Source organism: Eutrigla gurnardus, assembly GCF_963514095.1.
Source record: "Eutrigla gurnardus genome assembly, chromosome: 17".
NCBI lineage: Eukaryota > Metazoa > Chordata > Actinopteri > Perciformes > Triglidae > Eutrigla > Eutrigla gurnardus.
The window spans coordinates 4,112,395-4,133,533 of NC_139928.1; the positions used below are offsets into that span (position 1 = coordinate 4,112,395).

Here is a 21,139-nt window from a genome sequence, read left to right on the forward strand (position 1 = left end):
GTTTAGCATATTCACCTGATTCACAACCTCGCCCTTAACTTAAACTCTAAATTCATCTTTAATCTATTTAGAATCATGAATTTGTATGGACTAACAAATATCCTCATCCATAACAATACACACACACACACACACACACGCAGTTCCTGAAATTTGCTAATTACAGATTCCATCATCATGATAATCATAACTCTTGATATGGCACTAAAACACAGCGGTATCCCCCTTAACATTTTGACATTTATTGTGATAAGACACAATGAAAGGGAGCTAGACAATATATACATATTTTCGATTATCCCGATAATAGCAATTTATCGTGATCTGCACTAAAATCCCATATTGTCCCATCACTTGATTCACCAGATTTTTAGGAATATAGACCAAAAAAAAGCTGGCTTATTACTCCAGCGCCATCTCAGGACATGTGGTTGTCCAGGAGGAAACACAAACACTGTGTTCTGTACATCCAGTTCCCCTGCAGCACTGTTCCCAATAAATGGTGTTTGTGTGTTTTTGCAGAACTTTCTCAACTCCAGCAGCTGTCCAGAGATCCAGGGCTATCTCTACGTGAAGGAGCCCGGACGCAGGTCCTGGAAGAAACTCTACATGTTCCTGCGACGCTCCGGGCTCTACTACTCTACTAAAGGAACATCCAAGGTGATCAATCACTGCTGACTCTGAAGCTGCTGTAACCCTAGAGGAATCGGTGATGATTCCTTATGATGGCATTTCATCATTTACTTCTTGAGTCAGCAAGTCGAGTTGTTAATTGTCTAATTCATCTTATTCATATCTGTGGTTGTAACGTGACAGCTTTTATGTCTCTTCAAGGAAAACAGCAAAATCAACCAAATAATTGCCGGGTTAAAGCAGCCTGTACTTCTTGTCTTCGTGTTGTTGTTGTTGACACCCCTTTCCGTCTGCCTCCTCACAACTAAACAGGAGCCCCGACACCTGCAGCTGTTGTCAGATCTGGAGGACAGCAACATCTTCACCATCATCACGGGCAGAAAACTCCACAACGTTCCCACAGATTTCCAGTTCTGCATCAAGGTAAACGCCAGGTTGGAGTCCTTATTTAAGTGTGTCACCATTCCCACAAGTGGAGAAACAGTACCCTGCAGTGTGTTTCTACAATAGGGGTACTAGTTCTCCTAGAGGTACTTTGGAGTACTGCAAGGGGTATGAAAAATGTTAAAACTTTTAATATTTAATATTTAATGAAAAAATATTGGTTGTGCGTCAGTGGCTCAGAGGTGAGTGAGTCGTCCTCCAATCGTAAGATGTGGTGTAAAGCTCTTTATAATTGCAGCTCCATTTACCATCATTGCTAAAATAATTACACTATAATAAGTTAAATGTAAATGTAATAAATATGCCGTTGTTCATGACTGTAATATGCGGTCGCAATGACACACACACACACACACACACACACACACACAACCACGTTCACGATGATGTTTGGGGGGTGAGGGGGTATTTGGCTGAAAAAGTATTTCAAAGCAGGGGCTCAGTATGTTACCCAAGGACACTCCGCCATGCGGACTAGAGGAGCATCAAACTTCTGACCAGAGGACGACCCGCTCTACCACTGAGCCTCAGCCGTCCCCCCGCATAGTTGTTCTATCAGAGGTGGATACTGGCTGTTACAGGATCTTTCATGTAATTGTTTCTTATGGAGACGCACCTGCTTCCTCTCTACATGCTTTTGTATTCTGTGTGTGTGTGTGTGTGTGTGTGTGTTAGTGGACACCAGGGTTAACACCACCCAGCGGGGGTTCAAACACACACTCGGCACTGTGTGTCCCACTCCAGGAGTAATCTGTGGTGGGTCACCAGCTGATCTGGGATAAGCCCACTGGGATAAGCCAGGATGGTACAGGGAATCTAACCCCTCACCTCTCTCTCTCTCTCTCTCTCTCTCTCACACACACACACACACACACACACACACGCAGACGATGGGCGAGTCAGATGCTGTCAGCGGGGTGACAGTGCAGGATTGGGTAAGGGATTTTACTTGGCAGGTGGGGGTGGCTGGATTGTTGCTATGGTGACATGAATGAATGTATAGGTAGGGGTTGCATCTAAGGAGTGGTGTGTCTTACGTGGTTGTTACTGATGGAGGGGAGAGGCTCTGTGCTCGGAGGCTCCCCGCTAGTAGGACTAGTAGAATCTTCACTGACCCTTGATTACAAAAACAGTTTTTAAATGGTAAAGCTTGACATCACGTGGTTTTGCACATTTTTTTGCCGCTGTTATACTTTACTACAGCTGCTCATTTATCTTCCACCACGATCCCACAGCTGCTTCTGGAGGCGACGGCGTCTGTTGTTGGACAACATCACATGCCTCGCCTTGATAGTGATCGAATAAAGGCGAAACTGTTCTTTTTGTCAACAGCTGTGATGTGATGCGTTTGCTTGCACATGATGTGCCACTGATGAAGTTACTTTGCCAGTCTGCCGTGTCAAGGTCCGGGTCTGTGTCTCCTTCCTCTGATGTCCACTGTTTGGTTTGCAGGCCAGCAAAGTGAGGAGTGACTGTAAGGAGCTAAAGATGCTGTGTGCCGAGGACGAACAGAGCCGGACCTGCTGGATGACTGCCTTCAGACTGCTCAAAGTACGTAGTTGAGTATTACACATATCGTTAGCCTAATAGCATAATTGCCTAAGTCATATTTGAACGTTTTCGGAAAAAGAGAAAAAACACAATTTCTAGCAAGCAGATTGGTATTTTTTATTGATAATGTAACAGCAAGTTCAACCAGACCTGTGAACAAGTTTGAAAAAAAAAAAAAGACACAACATCAACTCCATAACAAATAAAAGTGACTTAGGCAGAATATGTCATGACTTAGGCATTTTTTTCTCTTACAGTATATGTATATAATGATAACATAACCAAGTCTAACCTTATCTAAGGTGTTTTAAAGTATAATCTTAACAAAGTTGTTTTAAAGTTTAACCTTGCCTAAGTTGTTTTAACCTTACCTAAGTTGTTTTCACCTTAACTAAGTTGTTTTCACCTTAACTAAGTTGTTTTCACCTTAACTAAGTTCTTTTAACCTTAACTAAGTTGTTTTAACCTTACCTCAGTTCTTTTAACCTTAACTAAGTTCTTTTAACCTTAACTAAGTTGTTTTAACCTCAACTAGGTTTTTTTTACACTCACCTAAGTTGTTTTAACCTTGCCTTGAACTCCTTTTCAGCTGTCTAATGATGAGGGAGGTCATCATAGTACTGGTGGGCCACTCTTGGTAGTACTGGTTTCATTGCCTGCAAGTCATTGAATTTCCTGAGAGTAATTGGCAGTTGGGCAGGAAAGAGTGGGACCCACTGGAATGATTCATCGGGGAGGCTGAGTCGCTGGAGGCTTTTACTGTCTAGAAAGTTGAAGGAATAAACCAGCTTACCAAATGAATTGAAGAGAAGATCTAATGCTTCACTTCTGTTAAACTTTCTTATGCGATCAGCCATGTTTGTTTATACCGGCAAACATGCCTAAGTCAAAAAGATGACTTGGGCAGATAGTGATTTTGGACTCTAAAAAGTGTTCTGATAGGTTGAGGACATAGCCAATAAGGCAAGGTGATGCAGCAGTGGTAGGAGAGGAAGGTTAGGCAGATATCTCAATTTGGCCAAAAAATGACTTAGGCAATTATGCTATTAGGCTAACGATATACATAAAGTTGCTATGAGGAACTTGCATTCTGTGATGATTGTGGCGGCCCCTGTGGACAAAATGCGGTAGTGTTTATCCAAGCACCAGAGTCCCTTTTTGGAAAACCTCACATTTTACTGTGGCAGAGTTCTGAGAGTCCACATCACACAGTCCTGGTTCTGTTTCTTGCGTGTGTCCCTTCCCTCCAGCGGGGCCAGCGATACGGCCTGGGGGCCAGCGATACGGCCTGGGGGCCAGCGACACGGCTAGGGGACCCAGTTATACTGCAAGGGGACCCACTGATACGGCTAGGGGACCCAGTGATACGGCAAGGGGACCCACTGATACGGCTAGGGGACCCAGTGATACGGCTAGGGGACCCAGTGATACGGCTAGGGGACCCAGTGATACAGCAAGGGGACCCAGTGATACGGCTAGGGGACCCAGTGTTGGCTCCCAGTGGGGGCAATGAGGCGAAGCTCTCCTGGCTGGAGAAGGAGCCGCTCGCTGCTGCCTAGCATTGAAGCCCTCCAGCCCCCCAGAGGAGCGTAGACTGAAGGCGCGCTGGTCGCTGATGGAGTTTGTGATGTTTTGCATCTGATTTTGTGCAGAATCTGAGCCGGCGGCACCGATGACACGCATGAACAATAGCCATAGAGAAATGGCCGATATTGTCGCTGATGGTCTTCATGTAGGTGGTGTAGCTTCAGTGTTAAGTTCCTCACAGTGACTTTGATGCGTCCCCTTTTCTGCAAAGTGTGAACATGAACTGATCGTTCCTCTTGGAAACATGACTTGATGGCGTCTCTCCTCTCTCGTCCTCACAGTACGGCATCCTTCTGTATCAGAGCTACAACGTCCCCCAACAGAGGAAGTCCAGCAGCCTCATGCCCATCTCAGCACCTGTGGTGAGTAACTGCTGTCTGCCCCCCCCCACACTCAGTCAAGACTCACCCTGATTGGTTAAGCTTGTGCCTGCTCTTTAAGAGGAAAGTGGGCGGATTTCCATCCAAACAACGGCGGCTGCTGCTGCTGACCTTTTGTTAGTCAGGTGACAATGCTCCTTACTGAAAGGATTATGGTCCAGATTCAGGTCAGACTGCTCATTCAAACAAACGCCGGCCTATAACTAGAGTACATCCGACAAATAGCATCTTATCCCGGTCGTTATTTAACAGAGTGAATGTTTACGTAACACACATACAGTGTTTTTACACGCACAAACACACTTGTTTGTGCGCTACACCGAGACTAATCGCCCCACAGCAGGGGGTGTCACATTGTTTCTTTGAACATCTCGTTGGAAACAATATATAATTCATTCATATCAATAAGGTGTGAAGTAAGAATACGTTTTTCAACATTATGTTTATATACCATGCTGATTATGAGAATAATTGATCAGAAGGAAGCACAGTCATTGACTTTGTTTTCAGGGAAAGTCATTAATTAAAAGAAAATGTGAATGCTTTGAGCAGGAAGGGGCGTTTGCTTCATCTCAGAGGGGCATTCGTGGAGGGACTGACGTGGGTCTGTGTGCAGACAGGATTTGTCATGCCCCAGTGAGTGTGTCTGGCTTGTTTGACCTCTGACCCTTGTCCCCCCCCCCTCCATCGTCACCCCTCCACCCTGTCCCTCGTGTGCTCCTTCCACGTCTCCTCACAGCGGAGTGTATCGGAGAATTCTCTGGTTGCCATGGACTTCTCCGGGCGGACTGGCCGCGTCATCGACAACCCCGTGGAGGCGCAGAGCGCCGCCCTGGAGGAGGGCCAGACCTGGAGGGTAAGGAACGGGAAGAAGCTTGGGAAGTGAAACGAAGAGATTGAAGCTCCAGTTGTTTGATGTGATGAATACAAAGGCCGGTTTCTTACGGCGATGATAAAGGCCTTTTGAAACTTTTCCCTTGGTTTAGTTTGCATTATCTCCCCTATAACGCTGCATGTTTCATCATTGAAGAGCACGGCCTTTTCCCTCACAAACATTCCATTTTAATTCATTTATCTTCCGTCTGCAAATTTCAAACGGTTGTTTCAGCATCTTTGCCATAAAGGAAGTTGGAGGCTGATTTGAAGGATTGTGTTGTGTGTAACGTGTGCTGGTAAATGTTCCTTCCTTCCATAGAAGCGGAGCCAGCGTATGAATGTCCTCGGCAGTCCCAGCCCCCTGCACCCGTCCTCTCTGAGCACAGGTACTTCCACTTCAGACCCTGACACTCACAACCTCCGCCTGCAGGCTCAGACCATGTTCCCACCATTAGCGCATGAATGCAGTTAAAAATAGGTGATAGACTTCTTTCCCATTGCAGTTTCCAAGTACGCCTTTCCATTTTAATGTCGGGACAGCTGTGGTCCGAGGCTTTCTGTTTTTTGGGGGACGTGTGTGCCCACGTCTGTACATTCTCGTGACTTCGTCTCTCAGAGTCGCCCGGAGGGAATTCTTTCAAATTTGGCACAATCGTCACAACTTGACTGGAGGTTGAACTGAGTAGAATTTTGTGGTCAAAATGTCACTGTGTCCTCACAAAACATGTTTTTTGCCCGTAACTCGGGAGTTCATATACTATGGGGTCAGTTCAGTCTCATTAATAATAAAGCCACAGAGAAGGATTCACAAATGTATTTTGTGATTTATATATAAATGACTCTCTTCTCACAAATACATTTCGTTATAAATAAATGTCATATAAATCCATAAATATATGAATTAAAAAAATATTTGCAATTTTCATCAAAAATGTATTTGTATGTTGTTACATTTATATACAAACTGTTAAACTTGAATTTAAAAGACGATTTTTCATTTGTGAACTTGTTTGCATTTGTTCGTGAACTGGTCTGTATTTATTTGTGGATTTTTGAGACTCTTCTGATGTGGCTGGATTCACAAATGCATTTTTTTCAAAAAGGAACTCTCTGTAGCCAATCAGATGCCTCCCTCGTTTTCAGCCAATCACATGACTGAATTCCCACGAGGGGTACCTCACCATGGCCAGAGCGCAGCTTTTTCTCTGCGCATTTTGCGCATTTGCGTTAGCTAACTAGTTAGTCATAATGCTTTTAGACAACGGATCATAAGATAACTTAGCTAGCATAATATGATCCTACTAACATCAGAAAACATAACCGTATCGGTCGTTTGCTTGCTAAAGCTTACCTGTTGTTAATGCATGCAAAAATAAGTTACAAGCAAACCATAGTAACTAATAGGTAAATTGCTTACTACATTGGTTTCAAAGTACTGACTATAACAGCTAGCTGACTATAACGTTAGCTAGCTAATGGATTTAGCTAGCTACAAACAAGCTAACGTTGGTTAGAGAGAGAATAAAATCACTTTTTTAAATAGTTTTTGTTCTTTCTTTTACCGAAAAGCAACGCAAAATGCGCAGAGAAAAAGCTGTGCTCTGGCCATGGTGAGGTACCCCTCGTGGGAATGCAGTCATGTGATTGGCTGAAAACGAGGGAGGCATCTGATTGGCGAGAGTTCCTTGTTGAAAAAAATGCATTTGTGAATCCAGCCACGTCAGGAGAGTCTCAATAATCCACAAATAAATACAGACCAGTTCACGAACAAACGCAAACAAGTTCACAAATGAAAAGCGTCTTGTAAATTCAAGTTTAACAGTTTGTATATAAATGTAACAACATACAAATACATTTTTGATGAAAATTACAAATATTTTTTTAATTCATATTTATGGATTTATATGACATTTATTTAAAACGAAATGTATTTGTGAGCAGAGAGTCATTTATATATAAATCACAAAATACATGTGTGAATCCTTCTCTGTGGCTTTATTATTAATGAGACTGAACTGACCTCATAGTATACTAATCATGACAATCTGACACAAATGTCTAATCGGATGAAATGATGAATTGATGACATTTTGGACAGATGTGGATGTTACGTGCAACATGATTGGTGGAGGCGTACGGCTGCGGGGCCGTGATTCCTTTATTTTTTTCCTGGTGCGTCACAAACGGGTTATTAAACACTGAAAATGTTACAGTGGTTACTTATTTTTATATCTGTTAATTTTATATCTGTGTTTTCTTTCAAACTCTCAAACCAGATGTGATTGTTGAACAGTGGAAAGAGTTTTATTGCGTTTCGATGACTAATAAGGTCAAATTAGATGCTGGCTGATGAGATGTTTGTTCATGAATCCATTCTAATAATTGGGCACATCCCTGTTCATTTTATTTATTTCACTTCAACACATTTCACATAGCATCACACATGAACCTTAGCGTGTCCACATGTGGAGCTGATAAATACCTGTTGACTATTGCAGAGTTATTTGTCCCTGGAATGAGTGCCAGTAGTCATCTTTCCCACTGAAGGCATTACCAGTGTTGGTGGATGTTAGTGGGTTTTTGTGTGGTGGGAGAGTATGTTTATTTAGAGTGTGTTTATTTAGTTATCCTTGCCGGAGGCTGGAGGCTGGAAGCTACACTGATGTACAGCGGTTCTGAATATAATAACATACTGAAACCCTGAGTGAAAGCTGTCTCTGTTTCAGTGATCCACAGGACACAGATATGGTTTCATGGTCGCATCATGAGAGAGGACGCCCACAAAATGATCATTCAGCAAGGCCAAGTAGACGGGTAAGAACAGCTGGATGTGATGTTATCTCATGGTCAATGTTGCTCGGGTAAAATGCAGCAGAAAGCTTCAGGAAAAATCAATTTAAAAAAGTAAAAAAAAAAGAAGACATCACTGCTTGGATCTCTAAAAACAGTGCATCTCCCTCTACGTATAGCGGCAGGCTGATCATCTCTGTCTACTGTTTGTCAGGTTGTTCCTGTTGCGGGACAGTCAGAGTAATCCCAAGGCATTCGTGCTCACCTTGTGCCACCACCAGAAGATCAAGCACTTCCAGATCCTACCGGTCAGTCGCATCACACGTATAGATTCTATATTAGAGATATTTAAATTGTACAGAGATTTGTGTCAGGACGGTAAAATGACCATCTATTACGCTCAAATCGTTAGATTTGAAATGGAATGATTCCTTTCGCCCAGGTGAAATGATTTAAAGGGCCTGTTCACCCAAATTACAGTGGAGACATCTTTACTGTTACCTTGCCGTGCAGAACATTACGTGAACTGCTCCCATACATCTGCTCCGTGTGGATCCTAGTAATACAAGCACACATGTCTTCTTGTCCCATGAGGGTTAACGGTCCTCTTTCCTTCCCCCGGCTCTCGTCTGAAGTGTGAGGAGGACGGTCAGGTGTTCTTCAGCCTCGACGACGGCGCCACCAAGTTCACCGATTTGATCCACCTGGTGGAGTTTTACCAGCTCAACAGAGGAGTGCTGCCCTGCAAGCTCAAACACCCATGCACCGCCGTGGCCTTGTGACACTCCACAACCCCAACCTCCACCCCCTTTTTTTTGCACACCTCTCACTCTGAGCCCCCCCCCCCCCACACACACACACACACACCATCTGCCCCCCCTCACCAATGCAATGAGGTGGAGGAGATAAGAGAAAAGTGGAGTTTTGGGGACTCGGCAGGAGCCAGCGCTGGAGGTTTTTAACGTCCCCGACGCAGAGTCCTTTTTCTGCCTTACCGCTGTTTGGATGTCGGCATGGGAACCGTTTGGACAGCACAAGCGTTGCACATTGTACACCCAGCAGTCGTCCCAGCTTCTGCCATGTTGTCATGGAGACTTGATTGTTTTTGTCATTCCCGTTTTGGACCTCGGAGAGAGACCATGTGTTGTGAAGACACAAGACAGCTAAGGTCTGTAGAGCAGGAGGTCTGAGGGTCTCCTGGATGGATCCCTCCCTCAGAGCCTCAACCTTCACCCCCCCCAACCTCCTCCCCTTCACCCTCCAGGCCTGATAAGCTGTGGCGCCCGCCCCACCCTCGCCCCCTACTGCTACCGAGGTGGGCGGGGAGCGCCACCCTCTGACTTCCTCATCGATCATCAGGGATGGACGGGAACCTCTCTGGGTCTTATCAAACTCGATCCAGGAGTTTTTTCTCAAACCTGTGCAGTCCAGTCTGGATAAGCTGACACCCTGCCCCTCCCACACCCCGACACCCGAGCAGGACTTTGATGTGGTCTCTCGGCTGCGTCCTGTCTCACAATGCGTCCTGTCTCACCCCCCACCCCCTCCCCCTCTCCTCCTCCACAGAAGCTCAGAGAAACGTCTGGAGAAGTAGCTAAAGGCAAGAGCAGCAGAGCCGTGGCGAGGGTTTGCTGAGAGGACAAGAGGAATGTTAATCAGGAAGGCTGCAACAAGCCTCTCTTGTAGAGTTGATTACTTGATGTCATTTTAATGCTGTTTTATTACTGTTGATTCAATGCAGAACTAGTTTTGCACTCCCGGGCGGACAGATGACAGCTGTTCTCTCTAGCTAAATGAAGCTGCCTGCTCTCTGTCCGTCCTCCTCCTCCCTTCCTAAAAGCCTGCATGTGAGTTTCCACCAGTCCTGATTGGATTACGGTGGCGTGGGAGCAGAAAGAGTAAGGGCTGATTATGCTGTGCCTTTCAGGAAGGTTTGGGGACATCTTTAACCTCTGTGCGGCTTGAACCAACGTGACCATGCTTTTGGTAAAAAAATAAATAAAAATGAATGTGCATCTCAAGGCCACGAGGAAGAAGAGGAAGACTTAAATAGACTCCTGAAAAGTGTGTCCACTCCCAAGCTTCTACCAATTTTTTTAAAATGAAAAGGGTTAAATCTGTTGGTGAATTTGTCTTTGAATGTCATTTTTCTTTTTCCTTAGTCTGTTCTGAGCTCACCGCTTGCACATTTTAATTATTGATTTGATATTGACGGGTTGGAGCTGACGCGTCCGGATTCTGACCACTGTTCCCTCACTCCAGAGAAGACAAATCAACAAAAGCACTCCCATCATGTTTCTTTTTTTCTTTTGTTTTTGTTTGGTTTTGTAATATGGAATTGATCAAATGACTTGAAATGTGAACTCACACAGTGGAATGAGATTCACTCGCCTTAAGTGAAAAATGTGAGCCTTGTGTATGAAAATCAAAGTTTTGATTTTAATGCACGTACAGTGACATGTTTCAGATTTCAAGAGGACGGAGTAACATCGAGAGCGTTAAAGATTTGTTAAAATGGGTTAACATTTTTGGAAATACTCTTTTTCACTTTCTTGCGGAGAGTCCAACGGTCAACGCGACTCTCGTTCTCTGCACGCTGAATGTGGAGCTACAGCCAGCAGCTAGTTAGCTTAGCTTAACATGAAGTCTGGAAACAAGGGGAAACGGCTTTTCAAATGTATCAAAATCTAAAGCTCACTAATTAACACATTGTAATTGGTTTCACCAGGTTAGGTGCTGGATTATTTCTCGACTGGGCACAGTGACTTCCAAAGCTAAGCTAACTAGCTGCTGGTAGTAGCCTACTGTTTTTAGCTAGGGGGTCTGAATGAACTATCAAACACTATCGGAAACCTTTGCAAGAAAGCAAATAACTATATTTCCCAACATGTTAAACTATTTCAGAAAAATAAAAACACAAACACGTTTCACCAAACAGGAAGTGGTAATGGGACCTCACATTTCTGAGCCTATCATCGTTGGGTGCTGTGTTTATCTGATTTCTGCCAATAACTGGCTGAAATATGACATCACCTCCAGATAACTCCAACATCTGCATTGGAGCTAGCTAGGGGTTGTGTCGTCGTCGGGTCGTGCATCAGGTTGCGTCGTCAGTCACAATCAAACAGTTAAAGGACGTCTTTCTTGAACAGCCCTTTTGCAACGATCATACAAGGAGAAATCCATGATACGCCTTGTAGCCATCAGGCCTGCTGTCGGTAGGAGGCTTTACACGTGTTTATCCATTGTTTTAGAGATGAAATGATTTATTGTCAACAGAAAATGTATTGGCATCTGTTTCAATAATCAATCATCTTTTCTTTTAAGCAAAAATGCCAAATTTCTCGTGGTTGTAGGAAAACATTTTGGGAGAGTAAAAAAAGATAGGCAGGAATACTAGGAAATGCTGGTTCATCAAAAAAAAAAAAAAAAAACTACAATGTGAAACTCAACAAATGTAATTTAAAGCCATTATGTGTAGGATTTGAAATGATTAAACATTACTGCCCCCAGTGGTAACATTTAAAAAAAAAAAAAACATCCACGTGCTGTCTTGACATAAAAATGCCACACATGGTGGCTTTAACGTGTCACCTGACTGCCCTGGGCCTGGCTATGGTTGAGAAATGACAACGTCAGCACTAATACCAGTACCTTTAAAGTGATACCAACACCTGTAGAGTACTTCAATCAACACCCATCATGTGAATGGAAGCTGTGTGTGTGTGTACCATCGGCTAGCTAATGGGCACTGCACCACATATCACTCATACGGTGGTTTACCGGCCCCGACCCACGGAGGAGGTACTGCGTTGTTGCGGAAGCGTAATGCCCACTGTTAGCGCTGTCAGCACTGCTGCTGTTGCTTAGCACCAAGTGGGCGTGTCAGACATCCCGGCTGTATGGGTTGTAGCGGCAGCGGGCCAATCGGATGTTGCATTGAATGAAAGGCCGCTCATGACCTTGGCACAAAAAGACTAGACTGCAGGTAATGTTTGACTGGAGGAGTTTCCATACTTGGTTCTTGGTTATTTGGGCCGAGAGTGCCGATACCAGCCCTAGACTGCCCTGCGGTACTCCAGCAGACGAGAGAGGACCAATTTTATAGGAATAAAAGAACCGGAGGGGGGCTGGAGAAGACATTTTTTATGTCCTTCTGTCTCTTCGTGCCCCTCTTCTGCTGTCGTGTCACCAGAGGATGAGAAGGCATGTGACGCAACACCTGCTTAGCCTCACCTGCACCTCCTCTCCGTCCCGTGCCAGTGAACAGGGTCAGCAGGAGGCCATCGGACTCCCTGCCCGGTGGATTGAACTCTCTCCAAATACTGTCAACCAGTTGACCAATCACGTGACTTGCATGACTCACCAGCTCCACCAATCAGGCCTTTTCTAGTCAGCCAGGGCAGACTCTCTCCAGGGATCGGATAATGCTTGAATCCCCAGCCCCCTATCCCACCTGTGTCCAGCCTGTAAGCTATGGCCCTGTGGTGAATGTGTGTGTGTGTGTGTGTGTGTGTGTGTGTGTGTGTGAATGGCCAGACTTATATTCACTATTCAGGATTGCTCAGTCTGCTGGATATCATAACTTGCCTTTTTAGAGACGGTAAAGAGGAAGGTTTCTTGTCGAGCTAAGCCGTGGGTTGAGAGGAGACAGGGGTCTGAGCTGGGGCGGTCTCCCAGCATGCCCAGTCCTCAGTTGAGGTTCTTTCCTGTCTGTCAGAGAGGGACGCAAAGCCACATCGCTATGGGTCGGCGGGGGGGATGAAACCGCCATCCTCTCCCTCCTCCCTCCATTTTTTAATCACTGTGCTACAATGCAATCCTATACACAAGCCCAAGTATATGAATATACCAGTATACAGTATCATTTGTGTTCTTAAGTATGTGAAGCTATGGAAGAAGTAGATCTAACACTGTACCTAGGTCACAGATCACTACGTATGGGGCGTTATGTTTTTGCTCATAACTGTGTAAAATGAAGAATGATTTATTTAGTCGTTTTTCCATTATTTGATTGTGTGTATAATTGACATTATTGTGTATTTTCTTTGGTTTATATGTCTATATATCTCTATATAGATATAAAGAATATACCACAGTATATACAGTATTAAATTAAGCTGTTTTTATTTTTAGAGATCAAACTGGATTTTTGGCTCATGTCAAATTTCTGAACATCAGTTGTGTGTATAAGCTGACAGGCTGTTCTGATGCCCTTTTGTTTTCAATCCACACCGTTGGAATGTCCCCTCTCTATCGCAGTCACTTACTTTCACTTTCCAAGTAAATGATATTGATCATGATGACGATATTAACCTTACACACACACACACACACACACACACACACACACACACACACACACACACACACACACAAACAGCACTTAACCTTTGGGGATATTCTAAGCAGCTTTTGTACACCTTTCATCACAAGTAGTGCAATTATATGCCGTAGCTCAAAAGGATTGTGCATCTTTTTCCTAACTAAGCCTATTCTTGCAGCAGGTGCCTCTTGTTAAAAAGTATCAAGTCCAAGGTTGCCATCCGTCCCCTTGCGGCGTTCATCCACAGTCAGCTGTAACTGTGGAACCTACTGGAACTTACTCCTAATATCAGGTCGACATCACATCCGAGTCCCATCCACATTGGCGACTCAGCTGCAGGTGCGAGTTAAAACCGACTGTGTGCTGGTTGTGTTTTATTCTTGGGTTGAAGTCATCATAAGCTGTAGTCAAATAGACGTATCAGGGAAGGAAAAAAAAAAGAGCAAATAAACCATAATCACTTTTTCAGATAACCCCACTGTGCTTTGCTTCATTCTGTCTGTACGGCTCCTGGATCCACATTGTATCCTGTTCAGGTATTTTTGTACAAATAAGGGACTGATATATTCTCTGTTTATTGGAAATTAGAATAAAAGACAACATTGCTACAAACCAAAGATGGCTGGCCTCGGTCTGTGTTCGTCTCTGGTGTTATACGACTCCATGTTTGACTGGCCATTAATGAGTGAGGCCGGTGCACTCATTGACATTTTATGATATCTTACATGACATAATAGCATGTCAACATTCTTTTAAAGTTTTATTTTGGCCTTCTTGCCTGTCATTGAGAGAGGACACTGCAGTGAGGACCCCAGCCTCGGCACATGGGGCCCCAACTCTACCTGAACTATCAGCACACCCAGACATCTTTTAGGAAAATCATCATAGTATGCCGACAGTTTTTCATCAAAAAGTTAGTAGACATTTATTTATAGAAACATACAGTATACATACATATAGTAACATATTTGTTATGCCCCTGGTCTATGAGACACTTATGCCCCTGGTCTATGGGACCCTTATGCCCCTGGTCTATGGGACCCTTATGCCCCTGGTCTATGAGACCCTTATGCCCCTGGTCTATGGGACCCTTATGCCCCTGGTCTATGAGACCCTTATGCCCCTGGTCTATGGGACCCTTATGCCCCTGGTCTATGAGACCCTTATGCCCCTGGTCTATGAGACCCTTATGCCCCTGGTCTATGGGACCCTTATGCCCCTGGTCTATGAGACCCTTATGCCCCTGGTCTATGGGACCCTTATGCCCCTGGTCTATGAGACCCTTATGCCCCTGGTCTATGTGACCCTTATGCCCCTGGTCTATGAGACCCTTATGCCCCTGGTCTATGGGACCCTTATGCCCCTGGTCTATGGGACCCTTATGCCCCTGGTCTATGGGACCCTTATGCCCCTGGTCTATGTGACCCTTATGCCCCTGGTCTATGGGACCCTTATGCCCCTGGTCTATGAGACCCTTATGCCCCTGGTCTATGAGACCCTTATGCCCCTGGTCTATGGGACCCTTATGCCCCTGGTCTATGAGACCCTTATGCCCCTGGTCTATGAGACCCTTATGCCCCTGGTCTATGGGACCCTTATGCCCCTGGTCTATGAGACCCTTATGCCCCTGGTCTATGAGACCCTTATGCCCCTGGTCTATGGGACCCTTATGCCCCTGGTCTATGAGACCCTTATGCCCCTGGTCTATGGGACCCTTATGCCCCTGGTCTATGGGACCCTTATGCCCCTGGTCTATGAGACCCTTATGCCCCTGGTCTATGTGACCCTTATGCCCCTGGTCTATGGGACCCTTATGCCCCTGGTCTATGTGACCCTTATGCCCCTGGTCTATGAGACCCTTATGCCCCTGGTCTATGGGACCCTTATGCCCCTGGTCTATGTGACCCTTATGCCCCTGGTCTATGGGACCCTTATGCCCCTGGTCTATGAGACCCTTATGCCCCTGGTCTATGAGACCCTTATGCCCCTGGTCTATGAGACCCTTATGCCCCTGGTCTATGAGACCCTTATGCCCCTGGTCTATGAGACCCCTGGTCTTAAGCTTCATTTTGAACGTCAGAGGAAGTGAGGCCTGAAACAACAAACAAGTTCACACCCTGCACTTACCTGACAATCAAACAATAAACTCCTAATCAAGCAGGAGAAAAGGGTGAGACAATAAAGGGCTTGTCCCTCCTAAGTCTTGTTACTTGGGACAAAGAAACAAGTCTAATAACAACAAAGACCTATAGGGGTCTAAGTACCCAGTAAACTCAACCTTTAGATCATTTACACACCAGAAGATCCAAAACCAGTCACCGATCCAGATCGTAGGATCACGATATAAGTGACAAACAATGGTTTTACCAACAAACACAGCTCATCGTACGAGCAGAGAGACGTGGCGTCTCCTGCAGGTTTAAACACACCGCGTCCGCCCTCCACCCAATCCTGCTGCAGCCATCACGCCGAGTGAACCAATCACCGGCCCCAGCTGGGCTGCACAACACGGGGAGGGAGAGCAGGGGATGATCGCTCACACACACACACACACACACTTACCAAGGGGATCATATCTTATAACATTTTACATGACATACTTAAAGTTTGAGGAGGTCATTTAGAAAAACCAGAGACTTTGACTTTGAATGCATCGCAGAGCAAACAGAGCTGTGCAAAGCCCCGCCCCCAGAACGCCAAGGAGTGCTCAGATCAGCAGAGTGCACGATCACAGGAAGTTTGCATTGACAGACAGGCAGGCCGGCCAATTCTTTTCTCCGGCCCGACTTTTTTGACTGGACGGGGTTTTTACTGTCCTGCCTCGGCCACAGATGACATCTTTTCATTTTCTTTATGTCAAAGCATTTCATGTATTCATTGCTATCAGTATGTTTACGAGGATTTCAAGTAATAAAACAGAAAGTGTATCTGAATAGAATCACCTACTCAACATTTAACTATGTTAATCGTTTTTCATGCTATATTATGACTTATAATACTTAAGTACTATACAATGACATTGTTATGACTTTTTTCACATACTATATCATTATTTTTAGGAAAAATACTACATAATGCCCTTTTCATAAGCTATACTATGGCTTTTTATAACTTTTTAACCCATCAATCCATTATAAACCGCTTATAGTAACCACCACTTTCTCATGATATATTATATATGCCTTCTTTCAACACACTATACTATCGCCTGCATACTTACATACTGTAACTTTCATATCAAACTATGATTTTGTAATGACACTTCTATTGTATACTACACTGACTTTTTAATTATTTTTTATGGAATACTATGACTTTACTATACTGAGGTTTATTTATTTTTATTTTTTGCATTGTATCAAACATGTTTGTGGTTTTGTCAAAATATACGCAGACTTAATATTTTTTTTACTCCCAAATTTGATATACATCAGCCCCAAAACTCCAGCATTGTGAGGATGTGTAATCCAGTGCTGACTCGGATCAGCTGATCTGCCTTTTCAAAACTCACATCCTTCAGTATAACTTTACTTCATAGACCGAAGTGTAAAGACTCTACTAAACACATACATAGTGTATATACAGTATGTATGCAGTGAAAAGGAAGACAGAACACTTACCAGAAAAATGGGCAGATTTTTACGGCTGGTGGAAACAGCTTTCATCTTTTCTCATCACACCTGAAATTACCGTATTACAAACTTTCAAATGCCTGGTTTTGTGAGTACAGACCCTATGTGTACTACTGCAGAAGTTTGGTAACATTCCATGCATTATTAGTGGGGAAATTTACCAGATATACAAGATGTACCATCGCGCTATTACTAAGCCAGTCGGCTGATCGCCTTATCTTGACCAATGCTGACCATCGCTACAAATGCTTCTGGTATTTGACTGGATGTCATGGTGGAAATTACCTAGGGTGCATTTTACTCCGAACCATCACTTTAATTACATCCGTCTAAAAAATATAGTCCTTCAAATAATAAAACAAAAATGAAATAATAAACAAAATGTCAAACAGGGTACATGTGTTCATTATGTTTTAATTTTCAAATAACTGATGGCAAAATGCGAATATTTACAAGACAACATTTGTATGATCTGTACAAAGAAATATACATGCAAAGATAAAAAAAATCATAAAAACAAATAGCGAACATGTATTTTATGAGACAAATGAAACTGAAAACAAACATTACAAAAAAGACAAACAATAAAATAAAAAAGCCCTAATCTGAGGTATCCAGCCCAAGTGTCCTTGTTTCATGGCCGGTGCACACCTTTAGAATAAATTAAAACGGTAAGAGAGGACTGTGAGCTCCGTTTAAACGCAAAACAGCCGAACCCCAAACTGGATCAATGCGTCTCTAAGTGGTTGTACCAATTATCAGGAAACAAATCAAAAACACTGTTTAGTCGCCGATTTATGGGTAGTATTTGTTTGTTTTGTTTTTTTAATAAAGGAATGGGAATTTATGGAAGAAACATTTTGGCAACAAGTACATAAAGTTAGGACACCATTTACTAAATGATGTACAAAAACAATCTCCCATTCAACTCTCATGAAACGGACGCTCCAGTCTCAGTGAAGAGTACAATCTCTTTCTTGAAAGGACACGAGAGACGAAATGAACTTATGGTGTTGAACTCGTGTAAACAATCATTCCACATATTAGATTACCCAACTCAAGTCAAACATAGTAGCAATAAAACAGTTTTTTATTAAGTACTATAAAGCTAGAGCAACTTTGGTGTACCAATACTACAGAGGCATACAGTACAAAAAGTGTTAAATATTTTCCGATCAAACCGTGGTGATTGTAGATTGTGACCTTGAACGCGGCCTGGCCTGGAAGTCGTAACACTCAAGAGATCAAATAAACACAAACTACCAGCAGTGCTTGCAGTACCAAGTACATGCTTTTCTCTAGATTTATTACAGATACAACAGATGTCTTCATAAATAGTTGCATAAAATGTTAAAGCCGCAACATTGCACATGATAATCAAACATAACATACAATGAGTGCATTTACAGTAATTTGTCTTCCTCTGCCGCCACATTCACTCCCATCTGATTGGCAATCACCGCTGCCACTGAGGCTCCGACAGTCACATGACCTGCCACCCAAAAGCAGGAGTCCACTGTGAATGTGAAGGGGGGGAAGCAGGCAGAGGTCTATATACAAGGTAAGGCTTAAACATCTCATATCTGCGCAACACAAGTTTTGTTTGAGGGAAAAGCAAACGATGGATGTCTCTTGTTTCTTCTCAGATTGGACAGTGCAGCATTGTTATTCGCGACATGGTCATCATGGTATCTTAGATTAGGTACATTATATAAGCGCAGCCATCAAAAAGCTCTGATCGGACGTATAAATGTCTCAATAAAGTCAGGAACCTCAGTTACTGTCTCCGAGTGTCTACAGAGTCCAAAAGTAGCACAGCAACTTTCAACTGATGAGCATTTTCTACTATTTTTAGGGTTTTTTCTTGGAAACGTAGAGACAGTACTTTTCCTGTGTATACATTATTTCTATAAGAAAGGGCTGCTTCTCAAAAGGCTTTGAGTGACAGGTTTAGTGTAAAAGACCAAAAACACACAACGTCTGTTTCCCTCCAGCGACAAGAGGGAAGTTTGCTCTCGGCGCTATCACTAGCTTCGTTAGGTCACTTTCTCCTGAAAGCTCTGCGTCAAGGCTCGATCACTTGGCTCTTCTGATCAGCTTTAACTCTTGCAAATAAATTACTTCATAATGTTTTTGGGGTGCTTTTTAGATTTTTTTTTTTTACTTAACTACTACAACATTTGTTTTGAGTTGAAACCAGCAAGCAGCAGTAGACGAGGGCATCCGTTAATTTACGTGATTGGTGAGAACCATCTCTAGGGGTTCTGATTGGCTCAAGACCTCAACAGGGTCTCAGTTTAATTGGTGGAAGGACTACAGGACTTTATTAAATCGACATTCTGTGAAAGAGGATAAGATCAGCATTCGTTATTTCTCCTTCCTTTTACATCTAGACCATCGAGATGCTCAATTCCAGAGGACCCTCAACCCCCGACGGTACAGCAGGGTCTGAGGGTGGGTTTGGACTTGTGTATCCGTTCCTTTAAACTCTGGGCTGAAGGCGACTTTGGATGAAGCTCCGGACTCCTCCGATGGCACGAGCGTCAGTCTGATGTTTCCTCCGGTCTATGAAGGAGATGAGGCGGGAGGTGTCCAGGCAGCCCTCGGCTTTGGCCCGGTCGTCGGTCGGACCGGCCTGCAGCCACGGCTCCTGGAGGCAGAGCCCGGCTGGAGGCCTCCTGCCCTGGTCGGTCCTCAGGAGCAGGCAGATGAAATCCCGGGCCTCTTGGCCGACGCCCTGGAAGTAATCCCTGGGGAAGCTGAAGTCTAGCCGGCAGATGTTCAGGCAGGTCTCCTCTGCGCTCTCATCCAGGAATGGCGAGGCGCCGCTCAGCAGCACGTAGGTCACCACGCCCAGGCTCCACAGGTCGGAGGTCAGCGACACCGGCTCTCCAAGGACCAACTCTGGTGAGGCAAACTCGGGGCTGCCCAGCAGGGGGTGAACGTAGTGGGCACTATTGAGCTGGACGGCGTCACCAAAGTCTGTGAGCTTGACCGTTGGCTGGCCACTGGAGCTGTGGGCCACCAGCAGGTTCTCAGGCTGGGAAGAGATCACAGCGGCAAAGGGGGTCTTTAACCATGAGGGGAGTTTTAACCAACCTTGACAAACATTTTACGGTACATTCTGTAACTTTGATTGAATATGGACCAAATGAAAACGGACAAACTCTCAAAAATCAAACACTTTGGTTTATGTAAGCTGGGTGGCCGTTAAAGGGGGATTCCGTGAGCCTTTGTGCTCAGCAACTGCCCGGCTGCTGGCGACAGCTTCATGTGTTGAAATGTTGAACAGTTAATGTGTAATGCCATATCCTTTTTTAACTGTGTTGCCCCTGTGGTGCTATATTTAATATCCATCACAGTGATAAAACCATTCAAGCAAAACCACTTACTTTTACATCCAAATGCACGATCCTGCAGTTGTGCAGGTAGTGTAAAGCTTCTAAAACGTCCCTCAGGTAGCAGGCCACTTTCTCCTCCGTCAGATTCCCCCAGCTAACGATGTAGTCCAGCAGACGGCCCTGATCAGCCCTGAAACACAAACCAACACACGTTACCCCCATGTCGCATGGGTTTAAAAAGCTGCATATGTAAGAGATGAACCACGAATCTCCTGTCATTTGTTTGCTGTTGTTGTCGGCGTGTACTCACATCTCCAGGACGAGGGTGTAGCTGCTGGAGGTTTCGTACGTGTCGATCAGGCCGACTATGTGGGGGTGCTGGAGCCTCTGGAGCAGATTGAGTTCCTGAGTGACTTGGTCCCTCCTCATCAGCTTCTTGTTCACCTGTTTGACCGCCACCAGACGCTTGGTGCCCCGCTGGTCACACCGCTTCACAACAGAGAAACGACCCCTGGTGAGAAGCAAGAGTTCCTTTACTCACAGGTAGAGAAGCAATAGTTCCTTTCCTCACAGGTAGAG

The 21,139-nt window shown here is 44.4% G+C and overlaps 2 protein-coding genes across 5 annotated transcripts in view; one reads left to right on the forward strand and one right to left on the reverse strand.

Annotated features, from left to right (window-relative positions):
* LOC311028210 (growth factor receptor-bound protein 10-like) overlaps positions 1–14,204 on the forward strand; it is a 54,766-nt gene extending 40,562 nt beyond the window's left edge. For 2 of the 3 annotated variants that reach the window (XM_084032584.1, XM_084032585.1), the window contains exons 9-17: positions 523–660; positions 946–1,056; positions 2,530–2,628; positions 4,497–4,577; positions 5,335–5,451; positions 5,791–5,857; positions 8,198–8,285; positions 8,476–8,569; positions 8,897–14,204. In XM_084032584.1, the coding sequence (XP_083888710.1) occupies positions 523–660; positions 946–1,056; positions 2,530–2,628; positions 4,497–4,577; positions 5,335–5,451; positions 5,791–5,857; positions 8,198–8,285; positions 8,476–8,569; positions 8,897–9,043 (942 nt within the window). In that variant the 3' untranslated portion in view covers positions 9,044–14,204. The remainder of the gene's footprint in view (positions 1–522; positions 661–945; positions 1,057–2,529; positions 2,629–4,496; positions 4,578–5,334; positions 5,452–5,790; positions 5,858–8,197; positions 8,286–8,475; positions 8,570–8,896) is intronic. The other variant, XR_014598701.1, reaches the window with a different exon arrangement.
* Positions 14,205–17,617: 3,413 nt separating this feature from the next.
* Positions 17,618–21,139, reverse strand: part of LOC311027357 (triple functional domain protein) — a 76,126-nt gene continuing 72,604 nt past the window's right edge. For both annotated transcript variants that reach the window (XM_084031347.1, XM_084031345.1), the window contains exons 61-63: positions 20,871–21,071; positions 20,612–20,750; positions 17,618–20,259 (exon numbers count right to left, since the gene is read on the reverse strand). In XM_084031347.1, the coding sequence (XP_083887473.1) occupies positions 19,702–20,259; positions 20,612–20,750; positions 20,871–21,071 (898 nt within the window). In that variant the 3' untranslated portion in view covers positions 17,618–19,701. The remainder of the gene's footprint in view (positions 20,260–20,611; positions 20,751–20,870; positions 21,072–21,139) is intronic.